This window comes from Melanotaenia boesemani, chromosome 4 (genome assembly GCF_017639745.1).
Source record: "Melanotaenia boesemani isolate fMelBoe1 chromosome 4, fMelBoe1.pri, whole genome shotgun sequence".
In the NCBI taxonomy this organism is placed as follows: Eukaryota; Metazoa; Chordata; class Actinopteri; order Atheriniformes; family Melanotaeniidae; genus Melanotaenia; species Melanotaenia boesemani.
Genome location: NC_055685.1, coordinates 17,507,391 through 17,527,699, shown reverse-complemented (window position 1 = coordinate 17,527,699; position 20,309 = coordinate 17,507,391). Strand labels below are relative to the sequence as shown.

The 20,309-nt window shown below is 38.4% G+C and overlaps 1 protein-coding gene across 1 annotated transcript; it reads left to right on the top strand.

Annotated features, from left to right (window-relative positions):
- The first annotated feature begins 891 nt into the window (after positions 1-891).
- On the top strand, positions 892-20,268 carry zgc:154142 (uncharacterized protein LOC555481 homolog). Its single transcript, XM_041981976.1, has 25 exons — positions 892-1,033; positions 3,016-3,134; positions 4,029-4,122; positions 4,766-4,906; positions 5,039-5,136; positions 7,723-7,849; positions 8,280-8,489; positions 9,633-9,848; positions 10,998-11,138; positions 12,273-12,518; positions 12,650-12,835; positions 14,856-14,965; positions 15,124-15,224; positions 15,580-15,857; positions 16,135-16,298; positions 16,384-16,567; positions 16,678-16,896; positions 17,308-17,440; positions 17,562-17,797; positions 17,880-18,062; positions 18,205-18,317; positions 18,409-18,503; positions 18,779-19,068; positions 19,271-19,431; positions 19,822-20,268. The coding sequence occupies exons 1-25, from the start codon at positions 892-894 to the stop codon at positions 20,017-20,019; spliced, it is 4,185 nt and encodes a 1,394-aa protein (XP_041837910.1). The 3' UTR covers positions 20,020-20,268.
- Positions 20,269-20,309: the final 41 nt, after the last annotated feature.

Here is a 20,309-nt window from a genome sequence, read left to right as displayed (position 1 = left end):
AATGGATTGATTGCTATTTAATTTAATATTGATACTAATGTTCCTCAGACATTACATCTCAAAGAGTCTGTGGAATACTGACTCTTCTGTACCAGACTTAGATATGTTACTAAATGGATTAAATGGAAATTTAAAATAGATCTCCTGATTTGAAAACAAAATATTTTATTGCTTTTGTCATTCTGACATAATGTTGACTTTTTTTTTATTTGTTTAATATCTAAATAATTACGGGATAGAGACAGATTTATAGATAAAGATATACACTGGGTGTCTCAGAGTGTCTCAGCTTTGGCAGATAGGTAGTATCTCTGTCCTTAGTGGTTGTTAATTTAAAGATTATTTGTATCAACAGGTTTCCAACTGAGTGTTGTTTATGAAAGCTATCAATAACATACACAACAATGAATTTGCTGTGCAGTGTTAAACTAAAATAGAGCACCAAGATTTTGGCAAACACTTGTTTAATATTAAATTAAGACATAATTTATAGAATTATATTTAGTAAAATATTATGTCACAATCCGCGACTGATGTTTAAATCATATTACAAAATATATTTCTGAGTATTCTTAAATAACAATAACAATAGAAAAAAGCTTTGAATTTGATCTGTTATTGAAAGTAAGTTCTCCTGAAAGATGACTGCATGTTCCAATAATTGGGCTTGAAGGAGGATCAACAATCATTAACTTCCAGCTATGATACTATATGATTTATGGCTTGATGACGATCACCCCAGTACCTGCTTTAAATGCTGCAGTATTACATATGGGCAAACGGGGATTTATCTTTGTGATCAAAGTTCAGATTTGGTTCTCTTCGTGTCGGTTATAAGGTGGTGAACTGCTGAAAAGTCAGTTTAGTACATCTTTGCCACTGTGAAGGTTAATGGATGTAAAGGGTCGTCGATCTAGGGGTCTGAATGCCCTGGAAAAATGTCTGATATTTCTCTTTGTGGCAATGACCGGCGTCTGCATTGGGCTTGTGGTCATCTACTTCACTGAGAAGGATGACTCTTCTAGTCATGCAGGTGAGTGTTTTGATTAAAATGCATCCTGCTTTGTCGTTTTTATGCACAACTCTTACTAAAATCTTTTCATGTTGATATCAATTAACTGTGTGTTTCATAGAATTACAATTAAATATATTCATCTTAATTGGGTTTCTGAAGTGACATAGTTAGCTGGTTTTTCTGTCAACTGTATAAGAGATATTAAAGTGAATGGAGAGATTTAGCTATTTTTGGCATGTGCCAGTTCTGCAGCTCTTATTTTCAGATTGTATTTGTTTTAGTTTTTTATCAGGGACAATGCAAAGAAACAGAAGACATACAGTACAACTGATGTTTTGCATCAGGACTGTATAGTATAAAACTAAATTGCAGCTCATGTTATGATCTGGGCTGTCATGAAGTAGCACAGAATATCAGTCCATAGGTGAGGGTGTCAGCATTGGTTATAAAAAAAAATAAACTAAAAGTTCCTCTATTCAAGCAATTATGATTTGTGGCTCAACACTTTATTGGACGCTACCAGAATGGCATGAACAAGTAAAGAAAAAACATGAAAAGCATTACACCTACAGTACACCATGCTGTAGAAAGATTCAGGAAGTCTGAGGAAGTCTCGGGGCTTAATGCACATGACCTTCAAGCCATGAAGGCTTGAAGGTTTAAGAAATTGTTGCGTCACCATGATCACACAGACATAGCATCAGAAAGAGCTTTGTGGCGTTACAGACCTGTGGATTGTACTTACTTGGCCTTCATAACATCATAACATCATAACATCATAACATCAATGAATAAATGAGAAACAATATAATAAAATGATCTATGTCTCAAGAATCCTCTTCTCTTTTTACACAAGAGGAATAGATAAGACCACGTTTACATTTATGTTAATAAAAAAGAAAATCCATCATGTTGTTGTTAAACACAGATGTGCTCCCGACTGACTGAAAAAGCTACTTCAGCCACAAGCATCCTGCTTGTGTGGATGACAACATAAAAAATATTAAAGTTGGTTTACTGCAGCTTTTCAGTTGGTTTTAATTTATTGCTGCAAATACCATGAGGTATTTTTTTTTATTGTTGGAAGTTCACAGTAAAGTGTATCTCTGCTTACCTGCAGTGTTGTTGTTAGTGTAATAATAATTCAGCATTACAGACTTATTTTCAGCCATAGTTGGTCTCATGTTAGTTGGGTCGATATTCTGATCCAAGCTGAAATATTTCACCAACTGTTCAAGGACATTTGGTAAACACATGACTGTCCCCACTCAATTCAATTGAAATGGCCAGAGTCTGAGCTGGTGGTTCAGCTCTGGAACTGAAACTTGCTGTTACAAGTAAACAAGGACACCTTTACAGTTTATAATATAAAACTCCAATTCAAAAATGCTGGAACAATATTTAAAATGTAAATAAACCAGCTTGCAATAATTTGCAAATCATGGATGCTATATCCTGTTGACTAAAGAGGAGAGGGACCAGCCAGCTTCTTATCATGGGCAGTTCAAAAGCCTACATCTCTTTAGGTATGGGGTTGCACTGGTGTATAATGAGCAGCTTAGGCATCTTTGAAAGCGCCAATAATGCAGGAGGACATATAATGGTTTTAGAGAAACATGTTCCCATCCAGATAAAATCTGTTTCAGAAAGGGCTTTGCATATTTCAGTGAGACAATGCTAAACCACATATGGCATATATCACTACAGCATGGCTTCACAGGGGAAAAAATTTGGATCCTGAACTGGCCTGCCTGCAGTCCAGACCTTTTACCTATAAAAAACATTCAGCACATGATGAAATGAAAAATCTGACAAGGCCCAGGACTGTTAAGCACTGTTAAAAACAAAAAAAAAATTACACTACCGTTCAAAAGTTTGGGGTCACTTTCCTATTGAATCCCATGGCAAAGTGACCCCAAACTTTTGAACGGTAGTGTATATTATTTTTTTATGCTTTCCAAAAGGATAGCTGAGTAACAGCCTTTTTCTTTCAGGTCCAGAGTGTGGGGGTCTGCAGGAGATGATTGAAGAGTCAGGCACCTTCTCCAGTGGGAACTACCCCAGCAGCTACGACAACGGCAACGTCTGCACGTGGACCATCACTGTGGACCCTGAAAAGGTGACAGGAATTAGCAACACTGCTGTTTCAAACACCAGACAGCGAAAACTTTGAGGTTTAAAACTAATCAACCCTTTATAAATCTAGAAAACAAATTTAATGAACATCAATATGATGTGGATTCAGATATTGCTCACAGACAAGTTAATCCTTCTTTAAATAGCTTTAACAAAGTGGACCAGAAACAACATCATTTCAGTAAGGAGTGGCCATTTTGAAAAAAATATGAACAGTTTTTATTTTTTGCAGCAGCAGTAATAATTGATATTGTGCTCAGAGCTAAAGGCAGATGATTCCACTTCAGGTGTTGATTTGGTGAACAGTTTACAAGAATCAAGAATTTATATTTTTGTAGTATGAAAGAAAATATTTTTCTGAAAAAATGTTTGTGATTCTTTTTCAAAACTAGTTTCAACACATGACCTCTGCTTTCCAGGAATGTGCATATTGAAACAGTTCAGAGTTGCCTGGTTTCTAATCACTAAAGTTTGACAAGTTAACATTATGGAAGCTGTCTAATGTGAAGCCAAGCAGAGAGGGACAGCTGGGAGGAATGCAGTTGCAGCATCGTAGACAGATGGCTGCCTCGTCTCCTTCATTTTCTTCAGCTCTCCTCCCCAGACCCACAGGACAAAATACAATCCTTGATCCTTCCCTCTCTGCCAACATGGCTGCTGTCCTGCAAGCCTCACTCACTCATGAGCTGCCTTCCCCCTCTTCTCACAAAAAAAACACATAAAAAAGGCACTGACATATTTTCTTTCACACATGCATGCACACACATTTCGAACTTAGCACTTGCTCCTGCCTATCCTCTCAGCAGCCTGTCTCTCTTATCGACTTCTCAGATGTAAAACAAGAAAGATGAAGCACCTCTGCATGTTTCTGCTGCAGGTGATTCATCTGTGGTTTGAGGAGTTTGCTTTGGAGGACACCGAGCACTGCACGGCAGACTTTCTTATGCTGCGAGACACACTGACAGACATTGGTAAATATTTTTCTTACCTAAGGGGAGGAGAGAAATAATTTCTAAAAATTTGAGTTGACTCTTATTTTAGGCAGGCAGGTATCTGTTCAAGGCTAAAAGGATTCATCCATCCTTGGTAAGCCACAAAATCCTGCTGGTCGACTGAAAACTGCTACATGTTTAAATACTTGTTTTCCACCAGATTGCAGCTTGAAGCAGGCTTTCTTTTTTTTTACATATATATTGTGTATGGAATCATTTTTCAGCCAAGTGGTAGTTAATTAGGGGAAATATGGGGCATGTTTTTAGTTTTTAAAATAATTTCAAATGTGAGGTAACAACAAAGTCAGACTTATTGGTTATGTATTAAAAGCAAATATCTAATAAAATATCTAATCCGATAATAATTACAATCCAAGGTATCCTAATAAACAGTTGTAAATATTACAATATGAAATTATAATATTGAACAGCTACTATAGCTACTATTGTCTTGTGCATAGTAAGTAATTAATGACTGACATACAAAATTAAAACATGGATCAAAAGACTCCAAAAATATATGCTACCTCTTGGTAATTTTTTGTCCTTATACAGTATACTTGTTTGTTATTCATGTAATTTGTAGATAATCTTTTCCAAATGTGTTGTATGGTGTCTTCAGGTAGATTCTGTGGCTACATCAGACCAATGCCAATTGTAATTCTTTCCAACTACCTAATGATCAACTTCATCACTAATGAAAGAAAAACAGATCAAGGATTCAAAGCTCATTATGCAGCTGTGGCTCCAGAACTTGCATCAGGTAAGAGGAAGAGACAACATATATTTCAGCTATGTATCAGTTATAACACTAGCTTGTTTGGAAGAGGAGGGTTGTACTGCAGGTATAATCAGTTGTCAGTGCAGCTGAAGTGTCCTTTATTCCTGCTGCCAGAAATAGCTGGAGCTGGTGGTTTCTTCCAAGGTGATCAGGGGAATCTGATGACCCCAGGCTTTCCAGAGGAGAACTACAGAAATGCAGCACTATACCAGGTATGGCCACTGCAGCTCAAATGTGCCAACAGCATCCGCATGTGTGGTTGTAGTGCATCAAACAGCACAATGCACAGACATATTTTCTTGAAATGAGTATCTGGTACAAGTCTATAACTAATTTATATTGGAACTGCTTTAAATGATACTTTATATTACAGAAGATCACATGACCACAAGTATGAAGTGGTCTTTCAGAGGCATTTGCTGCTGTGTTTATTAAACAGCAGCATATGTATTTTTATGCCTCAGGTTTCACACTTCACTTCACACTTCACCTAACAAAGGGAGTGATTATGTTGAGACGAAAACTTCAAAAGAGACAATAACTGCAGGCTTTTCAGTTTTTCTAAATAAAATGCTGCATTAGAGATGCTGCTGGGGGGATCTTTTTAAGCAGACATGCTTCCCTTGATTCCACTGTTTGTGTTACATCATGGGAAGATTACTGAATTGGACAACTGGGCACAAACCCAGCTGTCAAGTTAATCTGAAAGCCCTCTTCTGGGGCTTCTTTTGGAATTAAATGTAAATTTTTTTCATTTGTAAAGTAAATCAAACAAGTACCAAAATAAATAAAACAAGGACAAGGGATAGATGCAAATCACCAACAAATAAAACTAAAAAAGATACAGAATTAACAAAAGACATGCAAAGGACAATGAAGAAATAAACTTAAACCCTTGAAAGCATGAATTATCAAAAAAGAGTGCAATATTGTTTTCCACAAAAAATCTTTTTAGTAAATGTTATCAAATGTAAAGTGATGTGTTATTTTTTTAAATTCTTTTAGATTTATCTATTTAAGAACATGATGGACAAAACTACAAAGGAATGCTAAAGACATAAAACATCCAAAAGAGACATACTGCACAAAGACAACAGATACAGAAACATACCAGAAAATTAAAGAGCTGCCTTAAAATAAGTGCAACATCACTGCACAAATACACACAAGTGTCTGGTTAGCATCAACCATAGGGACTCTCCAGTGATACACTGCACTCTCTAGCCCCCGTACCCTAACCTCAACCATCTAAACTGAATGCGCAACATACACCCGACTTTTGTTGCTCTCCTCATGCGTCCACCACTTTTACAACCACATTTAGCTCCATTTACAAATTGCCCTTGACCTGGATAAGATCCAACAACACAGAGTTTTTATTTGGATATTAATCATCAGAAGAACACAAACCATTAGTTAGGACGGTAGGGGGTAGCAGCTGTCTTTCCAGGAGGGTATTTGTCTTTTTATGATCAAAAATCATCCACTGAATGTTCATAATTCCTCCTTATTTAAACAGGGATCCATAGAACTGTCCTCTGTATGTTGATTATACCTGTACATAACCATGAATGTACAGTGCTAATTGATTCATCTCTGTCACTGCATTCCTCCATTTACATACAATTCCCTCCACACTTTGTTTTCACACTGGCAAACACCATCAGCTGTGAGATCTTGATAAGGTATGAGCCTTATTAATTTTGCAAAACAAACTGCAGACTCCATTCAAAGAGTAGAAACATGTTGAAGAGCACTGATAAAAGTAGGATGTACCAGAACTCCACTGGTGATACTACCAGAAATTGGTAGTATCATCATACGGTGCCTGAGTATATATGTAAACGGGAAACTCCTTTCTTTTACTTGATAAACACATGATCAGAAAATAATCTAAAATCTGTTTTTATTTATTTCCCCAAAACTTGGGAATTAATAAGAAAAACAGAGATGTGAACATATTTGAAGATAAATCTGATGCATAGAAAAACATGGAAAAACTCTTGTCAACACCAAGAGTCCTTTTTAAGATAAATACACAAACGTTTCACATTCAGTTCCAACATGTCTTTGATAATAATTTATAAAGTGAATCCAGGTTTAAGCTATTATGTAGCATGATTTTTTTGCCAGATAAAGCTAATCACAGAAGAAGAGACAATGGCGAAACCAATGAGTTAGATGAGGTTTACTCCTATCGATTGTGCAAATTTAACTGCAGCCCATTACTTGAAAGATGTCCCTAATTCAATTCAATATAGATCACAAAGTGTTTTTATTGATTAATAATGTGGTGTTCAACAAACCTAGAGGTTTCAGAGTTTCACCTCAAAGCAAATCCATTAGCTTTGGATTTCCAAAGCTAATTTTGACAGTGCTTTACGGCCTTGATGAGTGATTCATGCATCTAATTACAATAAATTAGAGTCAGAGATGATGCAAGTATCTGCATGCTGGGCTTGGATGCAGAGTCATATGGTGCTATGGCTGTCTTCATTATTTCATGCAGCTGTGCTTAAGCTTGACGGATCACCGTCTGTCCTAGTAGAAGGGGAATCTGGGATGGAATTATTTGTGAGTTACAGTATGTTGAAATGCGGCCCATACAGTTGCCATGAGACTAGAGAAACATGATACTGACAACATTAATCACACTGCATGTTAGTTTTTAATTTACTTTTCTTTTTGGGTTCAACCATTTGCTCTTTGATATCATCTAAAAACTGTAAGCTAGAATCTTTCTTTGCATTACAAAATACCACAGTGTGTGTTTGTCCTGTTTTTGTCCCTTGGATCAGTGGAGAATTACAGTGCCTGAAGGCGAGAAGGTCCGACTGACATTTACCTCCTTCGACCTGGTCCCTGAATTATGTGGAGACTATATTCAGGTTTACGATGGCCACAAGGTTGGCTCTCCTGTTCTGGGTAAGCATGCTGCAGCACATTCTGAATGTAGACATATGTTGAACTGTTTTTTAAATTAATTCTAGCCAACTTGCACACTAATGAAGAGATCTACTACACACACTACACTATTTTCACTCATCATCACTGTTTATGTTGAAGCTGGATGTGTGTAAAAGGCAAAGTGCTGAGACAGAACTTCAGAAAAGACTGTGGGTTTTGTTCAACATGAAAAACTGTAGAGGCCCATGAATAATAAACGAGCTCAATTAAAAGTTTGAAGAGACATTGGACTGAGATTCTGGAGTCTATTTAAAGTCTAACGAACTTAAATCTGTCTGCACAGACTTTGGTGTTGAAGCAGCATGGATGATTTACAAATGTTAGAACTGAAAGTTTGGAACATTGCTGTTACTTTTAAAGCATCTGACACTGTTCGCTCTTTTCACAGGTAAATTATGTGGCGGAGTGATGCCAGAGCCAATTGTATCCAGTGGCAACACAATGGTAGTCACCTTCAAATCTGACAACAGATTGACATCAAAAGGATTTAGTGCAACTTATACAAAGTCCAGCCTTCCACCTGTTGTCATTCCTAGCACCACTACCACAGTCACGCCCAGACCAAGCACACAAACCCCTCCAGCTTCCACAACTCCTGGTGAGTCTCATCCCCCAAACAATTCTTTTTCATGCCCATCTTGTTTATTTAAATAAACACTACTGCAATATTCCAGGAAGAGGGTTTTGTGGAAGCTCTGAGTTTGTTGAAAGTGTGATTAGAAGCGCTGGTGGCTCTCTCTCCAGAAAGATGGATGTCTAACTCAGAGCATTGACTCAAAAGGATTCCAGCAGGAATCAGTGTTATTTATCACTGTTACATCCTGTAGGTAGGTTAAAGGGGGAAAGTGAGAAACATAATTCTAGAAAAACAATTTGAGGAGACAGTTTAGGCATTTTGTTTATGTTTGTTTAGTCAGTCATTAACATGATTGAAGGAGAGACAAGGAAAACCAAAATACAAACAAGGGTTGTAAGACGCAAAATAACAATCTTCCCATGTAGGACCAATACTAATGTAACACTGAACCAATATATTAAGGCCTACTGATAGTTAGCGTACAGTAATTACAGAAATGTGGATAAAAGGCCTGAAGTGCTGCTCCACAGTCTCTTTTAAGACAATGTCCAAGCAAATTCAGTAAAAAGCCATCAAGTAGCGCTACATCAACCATTTAGCAGGACAGCAGTAGGACAACTTTTTATGATTCATCCATGCATTCATCTCCAATAGACTGGATGACTGTAAAGGTAGTAAAAAGAGCATTAAACATCTAGAGTTTTAACCAGGACTAAGAGATCTGAGCACATCTCACCAGTTATAAAATCTTTACACTGGCTTCCAGTCAGTCACAGAATAGATTTTAAAACCCTTCTTTACAAATCCCAGAATAGTTTAGGCCCAGAATACATCTGTGATATGTTCAGAGAATATAAACCTAGCAGAGGTTTTGGATTGAAAGACTCTGGTCAACTAGTCCAAACCAGAGTCCAGACTAAACATGGAGAAGCAGCATTTAAGATGTACTTGACTATGTAGGAGTAAGGGGGATCACCCTGAGCTATCTCTACTAGCTAAGCTGTTGGCACACAACACTGTTTCCTCCAGGAACCAATTACAGTAGTTTATTATGAATTTGCTCATAAAGTAGTTCTATGTCAAAGTAATGTGTTTCTCATCAGCCATAAATAAGAAAACAACTTTAAAATAAGTGGATCTGATCAAGAATGGTTTTCTTCACAGGGGGTGATGGTCCAGTCATCATTAAGGGGAGAAAAGGAGAAATCCAATCTTTGGGTTTCCCAAATTCTTATCCGGCTCATTCAAATAGTTCCTGGATTATATCTGTGTCCAAAGGACTTCTGGTCAAACTGCAGATCACTGACATGGCCATCACAGGAGAGACTGGTCGGTGCAAAGAGGACAAACTGATCATCTCAGACAACTACAGCATTCTTGGTGAGCTATAACTTGATTCTAATGATATATAACATTATGTAATGATATGCTATATTATATGCATATACATGTGTTTAATCAGACACGTGAAATTTGTGAACTGTGAACTTGAGACACTGCACATTTTGCTTATTTATGTGCTTTGAACTTGCTGTTTCACCACTACAGAAACACTAAATAATGATTAACATCTGTTAATGTGGATCCTTGGTACATCTTGTTTGGCTAACACCTCAGTTATCGTAATACTGCTTAAGTGCTGCACCTAGTGCTGTAAAACGGTTCATCAGGATCTTCTTTGCAAACTCCCCAGCAAACTATAAATTACCTCTCATTATTCACTTCACTGGCTGCAGTGGGGTTGACAAAGCTCTATCTTTTGCTGAGTTCTCAAGGACTAAAGCACTAAGGCACACCCTGTCTGTGCAACACACACAGCGAGGTGATGACAGTGTTTTAGCTGAGTGTGCATCTGATTGTGTGAAAAAGCAGAAATAAGAATAAATAGCTTAAGATCTGCTCTAAAAACTCAAAATTCAGGAAATCTAAGGGCACATAGCATCCTTTAGAGAATTTGTTAAAGAAGAAATAACACATCATTAGACTGAGAGTTGGCAGGACATCCATCTCCCATGCAGGAGACCCAAGTTTAAATCCCACCAGTTGGGTCCTTAGACAAGACCCTTAATGCTACTGCCTAACCACCTAAGCTGCTTTGGAGAAGAGCGTCTCCTAAATGACTGTAGAATAGATGTATTGATCTTTACTTTACCTTTGCTCATAATTACCACTTGTAGCCACAGTGGGAAAAGCTATATTAATATTGTTTATCCCAGTGAGACAAGCCTGACATAACATTTTAAAAAACCTTAATAAACCAATTTCATAAATAATATTTTGCACGTCTTCTATTCATTGTTGTGTAAATAAATGCCATATTTGTTCTAAGGTCTTTTCAACTAATCTGCTTTTCATGGAGCACCTGAGCTAAATGCATCAAGTACAAAGTGATGGTAGACAAAATGGAGGCACAGTGTCACGTATATTGACCTTATATTGTAAGGTTTCAGGACATTAAAAAAAAAAACTTCTCCATTGATCCGGTTGATCACCATTAATCCAACTCATCCAACCCTTCTTCTTTATTAGGTACACACTGTGGCTTCCTCCTTCCCCCACTGTTGGTCAGCGCCAGTGAGACAATATCCGTCACCTTCCAGTCTGACAGTCGCCTCACAGACCGAGGATTCTCTGCCAAGTGGGAGGCAGTGTATCCTGAGGATATTGCAGGTACTTAGGACTGCGACATAAATACAGCCAACACACATAGCTTAAACAGCATGTTTTTAAAGCCACTCAACACCTCTGGTGCAAATCAGTGTCAGTTCTGTCAAACCACAGGTCAAAGTACAAGAACAAGATAAAGCTATCTTTTATCATCTTGATTGTTGGGCAAGAAAGCGATTTGAATCTCCACGTGGGATAGGAAAGGTAATAAATCAGCTAGAGAATGATGGAGAAAAGTTAGGATGACATGTAAACTCAAAACAAAAAACAAATACAATGATTTGTAAGTAATTTAAACATTCAATCCAGTGACAGACCTAAAAAGACAGAAAAGAAAAGAGCTCACAGTTCCTTTTAACAACACTCAGAGAGAACTGTGGAGAGAAGCTGCTGTAGATATCAAAATGCTTTGCTACTTATGCTTTCTACTAAAGAGCTGCACTGTTGTAATATGTGCAAAGGACCTACTTAAAAAAGACATCAGCATCTATAGCAGTTGTTCCAAAACAGTGTCCATGAGCTTGAAAAAGATTTTTATTCTTGGACCACAGGTTGTTTCCAGTTCTCTTTGGTTCTCCTTTATGAAATGGAGTGGTGTTTCTTAGATAATGCTTATATTTATTCTATATTTATTCTTCTATGCACATACCATCAGACTGTAATCAGAATATGGACAGAGTAAGATTTTAATAGATCTTATTAATCTTTATTTATTTTTATGAAACTATTAATTAAAGATTATTACAGTAAATCTCCATATTCAGTACAAGGTGCTGTTGTTGATTTATATGGGACTTAACACCTACATACCTTTACTCTAAAAGATGCTCCTCTTATAAGTACAGAAACGTTTTATATAACCATTTATTGTTATTTTACTTGAGAAATTAACATTTCAAATATCTTAAAGCTAAAGTAGTTCTAGTAGTTTAGATTACTCACAGTAAATAAAAATGCTTTTTAACACTGATACAAAAAATGGGGCAAAATAACCTGACTGAGGTCGTGTTCACATTAAACCATGAAAAGATTTTATATCTGCTCAATGACGTTGTTTTCTAACATACTGCAACTTGTCTATATTTATCAAATCATGCATCTTGTTCATTTTCTCTCATTTCTTTTTTCCTGTTTCAGAAATCCAGGGCTGTGGCTTTTCTTCCAAAGAGGAAACCGGGATTATCAAGTCCCAGAACTGGCCTATGAACTACAAGGCTAACACCGAGTGCATGTGGAACATTGTTTCACCTTTAGGGAAAAAAATCACACTGAAATTCACTCATTTTGACCTGGAAGCCAAAGATTTCTTTGCTTCCACGTGCTATGATAACATTATGGTATATGACATCAACAGTGTTACAAATACACTGAATCAAAAGCATGGTAAGCAGATTTAATATATGTCTAGCTGTCACCAAAACCATTCACTTTTATAATAATAATTTACCTGTGAGCCCTGCAGCTTTGGTCTCTGTTTATTTACAATGTATAAATTATACTTTTAATCCACTTAGGTCCATTTTGTGGAACAACACAGCCTCTTACCATCCAGACAAAAGGCAACAGGCTGCTGATTCGCTTTCATACAGACTTATTTACTGAGGGCAAAGGCTTCAGGGCCTACTGGACTACAAACTCCGCTCTGCCTGCTCCCACTGAGCCACCTGTTCAGCCCAATCCTTGGGACAACATCCCCATAGGTAGAGTATCTTTGTCAGTTCAACATTTCCCATAATTTGCCAAACACTACTCAGATGCACCAATCTGTGTTTTGAAATGGAACAAATAACAAAATGGGTGTTAATAAAGGAAAGATCTGCATTATCCTACAGCTCTGTAGAGCATTTATTTTAGTCATCTAATATAAACTCCACTCTCATCAACTGTGTTTGCAGTAGCATAAGGCTGCTGTTTTCTTAAAGAAAAAAATCTTTCAACTGATTGCGGCTCTTAATCTATGTTCATTCCTTTTTTATTAAGGCACCTACCTGCTAACACATTAGCAATAACAACCTAAAAGTGCAAAAATATATCAACTGTTGTAATATTCTGACACACCCTCAATGTTGTTAAACATTCAGTTTAATTATTGTGTAAACATACCAAATAAATTGGGTCAGTACTCACTTCTAAAATGCAAAGACATATTAATTTTGTAGTGAAAAAAGGAACTTTTTTTCATTTTTTTTTGTCTGTTTTTGAGCACGGTGAAGAATTTCAAAGCAACGCTACATAAGTTTACTTAAAACTCTGGCTTCTCACTCCTTTTGATGGCAAACCGACATTCATTATGCACATATCCTGGAGCCATTGTTGCCCTGGTGCAGCCCAGAAATGAGAAAACGCACTTCATAACTGCGTTCCAGCCAGGAGCTGGCCGTTTTGGAAGCACATCGTGGCTGACTAAGCAAAGAAATGAAGGAACGAAGTGAAGAAAAAGAGAGAGGTGACATTGCAAGGGTCAACATTGAACTGAATTTCATTGGATGGAGAGAACTCAGAAAAGAGGCAGGATACAAGATGGATCCTGAATTAGCCTTTGTTAAGGCTCAGGGGAGCAACAGTAATAAAACAATCTGCCATGCCTGAATCAGCAAAGAAACGCAAGAGGACATTATTGGAGGAAACAAGGAAAGCAAGACCAGACTCACCTTTGGAATGACTTTTACTGTGCTAGAGAGGACTCAGGGAAAAGATAGGATGAAAGATGGATGCTAAATTAGCCGTCAGTAGGGGGCATTTCAGTAAGAAAAGCTACCAAAGTTCAGTAGTGGCCCTTTTAAAAGTAAACTTTTTGGTACTATGAATGATAGCTAGCTTGAAAATAAGAGTCATCATGTTCCATATACTGCAGCATGTTCATAGTAACATCGATGCATTTTAAAAAATGAAATAAGTATATTACATTAGGACAAGCATGATATGGTTCTACCTTAAATATCTATTCTATTTTTAAAATTGTCCAGCTGTACTATCCACTGTCCTCAGGCTAGCAGGACTGGCATGATTACAAACAGCTATTGCAGTGCTGCTGCAAAGACACCTTCCAGCTATCCACCAGGTTCATGTTTACTCTACCCTCATCAAGAATTTAACCAAGGTGATTTGGTGTGCTGAGAACACAATGTGAAGTGACCTAGTGCTTCACTTTCCTTCCTTGCTACTTGTCGCATGGTTTCCATTCTTCACCCAGGGATGAGCCCCAGGTGGCCCGAGCCACTCTCAAACCATTTACTGAAATAGACGTTTATAGATGGACTCTGCAGCTTATAGGATTTTTCCACTGAAGCCCTGGCAGTGTTGCACTATTTTTGGTGTGGGTGATAGAAACAGATGAAGGGGGAAAATATGAGATAAGTGTGAGAGGAATAATTTACTCTTTGTGTAATCATAATAAATTTGCATCTATATGCAGGTCTTGATCCAAATGACTTTTGCTTTGCAATTTGCAGGAGAGCTTGGTATTATGTTTGCATGCAGATATCAAAGAAGATATCACTGCTGATAAACAGATTGGTGAGAGCCAAAAGCAAAAGGACTTTCAGTTGCATAATATTGTAAAATGAATTTAAAAAATGCAAAATACAAAAATCAAACACAAAACAGCGTGCTGCAGTCAGCAATTGAACAGCATGTTCCTGCAACATAAGGGTAGTCTATTAGAAGCAGATTTGCATTGTATATTCTGGCTTTATTCATACACAAACAAACCTCATGCAGACTGGCCCAGTGCATGTGGGAAACCAGCCATTCCTCCTGCTGTTGTGTCACGCATTGTGAATGGAGAGCCAGCCATACCACACTCCTGGCCCTGGCAAGTGTCCATGCAGGTGAGTCTCTCCTCTCATGTAGAAAGATTCACTCGAATATAGAATATGAGAGTTTATCTCATCAATTACACTTTCCTCTCTGCATCACAAATGTTCTTTTAGTGCTGTTAATCAGTTAATTAGTAGAACTAAATGAATTCACTGTGTGCTTGTTTTAGGTCTGGCCAGCTAGTCAACCAGAACCCAGGTTCTCCCATATCTGTGGAGGGACTCTGATACACAAGAACTGGGTACTTACAGCAGCTCACTGCTTTATAAGGTAAAAGAAGAACATGCAAAAATGCTGCAGAGACATCTTAGCAGGAGAGAAGTAATCCAGGTTCTTAATGACTCTTTTCCAGAAACCCATTTGTGACATTTCAGAAGGCAGCTATCTGTGTCTGAGCTTTCACTACAGTATAAGAGTTAATACTTGTTAGAGATGCCTCACCGCATTAGCTAATGATATACGGTGTTGTTTAGAGGGAGTTTTTGGTGCACTGTGGATTCTGTGACCTAAATGTGTTTGAGATGGATTTTTGTAAAACAGGAATTGTTGTTAGTTTATACTGACAGTGATGGATATATACTGCCTGTGCATATACTCTATAATCACTGATTAATTTTCTACCCAGATATGCGGATGAACTGCAGCGCTGGCGCATGTGCCTTGGCAAACACAACCTGACCTACACCGAGCCTAGTGAGCACTGCATCAGCATATCTGGGATCTATCGCCATGAAGGCTTCAAGTATCCCTCAGTGCCCACGGTGGAGTTTGACATTGCCCTAGTCAGGCTGGGGGAAGAGGTGATACTCAGTGATGAGATATCATATGCTTGCCTTCCCTCTGAGGAGGAAATCCTACCTGGTGGAAAGAAGTGCTACGCCACCGGCTGGGGAGATGAGACAGGTGTTGTCTCTGCTTCATATTCATTAACAGACAGATTTTTTTTGCTTGTTTTGTTTTTTTGTTTGTTTTTTTAAACATTTGCATGCTTTTACAGGTGTAGTCAGATTGCGCCTACCGTAAAGTTATGTGTTAGTCAAAGAAAAATGCTCTAACCCTGAAAAAATTTTAAAATAAATTAAAAAATAAAAAAAAAAACCTGACAGAATTGCTGTATAGCTTGCATGCCATCTGCTGGAGCTAATGTGCAAATACCTCCTGTTTTTGTGGGTATTATTAGGTGATTCTCTAAATGCAAAAGCTTCAGAGACCCTCAACCAGGTTGCCCTGCCTGTTGTGCCTTATGACACCTGTAAAAGGATGGATTACTGGTGGTTCCAGGTCAAGACCTCTATGATCTGTTGTGGTTACACACTGCCTGATGAGCTTAAGTCTGTCTGTCAGGTAAAAGAAGTACGTCATGAAAAGCTGCATTCCTTTCACAAACAAAATAACAGTATTTTCTTAAATGCATCTGTGACTTTGACAGGGAGATTCAGGTGGCCCACTAGTTTGCCAGGATACCCCTGCTGGTCCCTGGGAGGTTCATGGTATAACCAGCTTTGGTCCTATTGGATGCATCATGAATAAGAAGCCGTCTGTGTTCACTCGCTCCTCTGCCTACCTCCCTTGGATTACAAATGTTATGCGCAGAGACATCTACAATGAGCACAGTATGAATCCAGCCACCTAAACTGACATACTTTGCTTACAAAGTCAATATGAGACTAATTATATCGCTAGAGTGTATCGCTGGTTTTCACCTTCTGTCCTGTCTGTGTAGCATCTGGCTGTGGAGGGCCAAAGGACCTGACTGGCACAGGTGGTACCATATCCTCTATGGGTCATCCTGGCAGCTATAGCAACAAAGCCCGGTGCCAGTGGAACATTCAAGTGCCTGCAGGCAAATTGGTCCACCTCCATTTCAACAGCTTCTCCCTGGAGGAGAGTCAGATGTGTCTAAATGACAAAGTCAGCCTCACTGACAGAGTAGGAAATCTGGGTACGTAAATATCTGCTATAGTCTGTTAGCTTGTGCAAAACACATCATGTTACAGTGACAAATTATTGCAGCTACTAAAGTCTGGCATTTTTTAAAACCTTTCTTCAGGATAAGACAGGTCCAGTGCACATACAAGAAAATAATATAAATCTAGACATACATCTAAGAGTGAAATAAAGCTGTTGCCCAAAATGTAGTTGTACTGTTTAAATGTTTGAGATGTAGCTTTCACATTTTGTATTTATGTGTTTGCCTGCACCTCACTGGAGGCAAATCAATGTATTTGGAGCTGGCAGGTAAACCTTTAGTTGTCTAAAATGTTTCTGACTGGAAGACAGCTTACGCATAGTATCAACTCATTCATCACACATTGAAAGTAATATCATGCTGTATCTTTTTTGTTAACCAAAGGCACCTACTGCAGTCATGTCCCCCCTGAAGATATGGTGAGTGATGGAAATACACTTAAAATCAGCTTCTCTTCCAATGATAAGGTGGTGGACACAGGCTTCACTGCCACCTGGAGGGCAGTAGATCCTACAGAAGGTGAGCTGGGAATAAAAATAAATAAATAATTTTAAAAAACAACTAAATGAATACCCTCCAGACAGAATGCATATCTCTGTCTGCTTTTTATCTTCCTTGTTTTTCTGTTTGCTTCCATCTCCTTCCACTGCAGCTCCTTGTGGAGGAAGTTTTAGCAGTGAACGAGGTGAAATCACTTCTCCAAACTGGCCTAACGACTACCAAGGCCAGACTGTGTGCACATGGCATATCAACATTCCTTCATCAAAAAATATCCATGTAGCCTTCACTCACTTTGAACTGCAAGCTGTGAACATGTTAGGACACTGTCTGGACTACTTAGAAATCTTTAATGGAGACAGCCTGGCGTCACTAGGTTAGTCATTGTTCTAGAAATTCTTTTATATCCACTCGTACAGTTTATTGCTGAGGAAAACATTTTTTTGTCCGGCCTGCAGGTCAGTTTTGTGGCTTTGCCCCACCACCAGCCTTCACCATCCCTAGCAACACAGTTATCATCCGTTTCTTTAGTAATGGAGCCAATCAGCAGAAAGGTTTTCGTGGTTACTGGACAACTGATACCAGTGTCATCCCAACTTTACCTCCTTCTGCTCCAAACCCATGGGACAATGTCACTATCAGTAAGTGGAGCTCAAGATCAGCACACAGCAACTCGGATGTGTTGATTCATAGTGAAGCTCTCTCGGTATACATAAGACTAGCGTATGAAACTTTATTATATAATTCATTTTTATTTTGATCAAGCATTCTTTTTTCTATTAGACTGGCCAAAAGAATGTGGCAAACCAGCAGTGACACCAAATACATCCACTCTGAGGGTGGTTAACGGGGAGGAGGCGATCCCACACTCCTGGCCCTGGCAAGTCTCCATGCAGGTACATTTAGGTTCTGCCCCTCTCTGTGCCTGCTATTCAATGATGGGAAAAAATCAATAAATTAATAAAAAATTATCTCTCTTTTCTTCAGGCTTCACCAATGAATCCCATCCCTTACATGCATGGTTGTGGTGGTTCTTTGATTCATGAGGAATGGATCCTGACTGCTGCTCACTGTTTCATGTTGTAAGGCTGCCACTTGTTGTCGATTTCCAGCTTCCTGCTTTCCATGCAGTTTGATTACTCCATGTTCTGTAATGATTAAACTCTGTGTTCAGGGATTAAACGTGACCATGTGGAGGTGGAGATATCATCTTCATTGTTTTAGCTGTCAAGTCTCTATGATTGATGTTCAATCTTACTTCAAGCATCAGACAGACACACAGAAAAAAATTTACAATAAAACAAAGGAAATTTAAAATAACTGTTTACCTCACACTTATCTTCTATTTGCTTTTCAGTCCACTGAATAAACCTTCCTATTGGCGAATGTGTTTGGGGAAACACCACATGAACTCCTCCATGCATATTCCCTCGGCACAGGAATGCTACAAGGTAGATGGGATCATCCGCCATGAGGGGTTTGCTTACGAGCAGGATAAGAGTGACATCACCAACGACATCGCGCTAGTGCATTTGACCAAGCCTGTCAATATGACGAGGGAGATCAGCCCCATATGTCTGCCCAAACCAGGGATTGTGATGCCTGCGGGAACAAAGTGCTTTGTCACTGGCTGGGGAGACGAGAAAGGTAGAAGCAGCATTTTGTAGTTGTAATTGCTATGCTCCTCAAGAAACTGGAGGTAACTTCAGTTAGGTATGAATATAATAAGTTTCTCCTTTATACTGAAAAGTTTGAGTACTTTCTATATGCCCTGTAAACTCAATAAAAGAATATGAATAACAAAAACAAGCTTACATAATAAACACTTCACTTTTTATTTCTGTCACAGGCAATTTGTTCCCCAAAGTGTCTGAAAAGCTGAACCAGGCAGCTCTTCCTATTATCGACTTCCAGACCTGCAGTAAGCCTGCATATTGGTGGGATACCCTCAGGCCCTCTATGATCTGCGCTGGCTATGAGTCCCCAGATGAGCTTAAGTCAGCCTGCCAGGTCAGAAGACACAATACAAAAGCTCATACTCTGAAAATAGCTTGAGGGGCATTTCAGTAACCAAGTATTATCCGCTCTTCAGCTTCTAAACATTAGATAACAGTGGTGGCCTCTCTTGATTGTGCTACCTTTCTGTGTAACACCCTGCTTGCTGTTTTGTTTGTGGTCATTCAGCCTTGATTGGAGATGCCCGCTGCCCAGTTTACAAGCATAATTGGACCAAAGTACATATGAACATTATTTATTTCCCATAATAGGCAACCATGCAAACAGCGAAATGGCACTAAACAGCTTTATAAAACACAACACTGCCTTTTTCTATGCAATCTAAATGTTACCTCATGCATTTTAAGTAATTTTTACAAATTTGCTGGTCCTATTCTCTTGTAGGGAGACTCAGGAGGTCCTTTTGCCTGCACAGCTTCAGGAACAAACACAGACTGGGAAGTGCATGGCGTTGTCAGCTTTGGACCTCAGGGCTGCATCAGAGACAAGAAGCCCTCAGTGTTCACTCGAGTCTCCGCCTTCAGTGACTGGATACAAGACAACATCAAGAAGTTTATCTATGAAAATAGCAAAACCATCTAAAGCTGATGTCACGATTAAAGATATTTAAAGAGATTTTTGCTCATTTCTGTTGCATCTTAGGCTGATACAGTTTACTTGTCATCTAGTCACTCAGTATTTGGTAGTACTTCATTTCCCAATAACACTCTCACAACATCGCACAGACACTGTAAAGCTATGTGGCATTTTTCTAACTTTACCAGTAGAGAAATTATAAAAAAAAATAAGAGGAAACAGTATTTATTTTCACTCAAATTTTCATACATAACATTACCATTGCACCAAAAAATCTGAAATAATTACAATTTGAT

Coding starts and splice junctions, on each gene's coding strand:
- zgc:154142 (XM_041981976.1), top strand. CDS start 892: ATGGATGTAAAGGGTCGTCGATCTAGGGGTCTGAATGCCCTGGAAAAA. Junction 9,849..10,997: donor AGACAACTACAGCATTCTTG/GTGAGCTATAAC, acceptor CTTCTTTATTAG/GTACACACTGTGGCTTCCTC. Junction 11,139..12,272: donor GTATCCTGAGGATATTGCAG/GTACTTAGGACT, acceptor TTCCTGTTTCAG/AAATCCAGGGCTGTGGCTTT.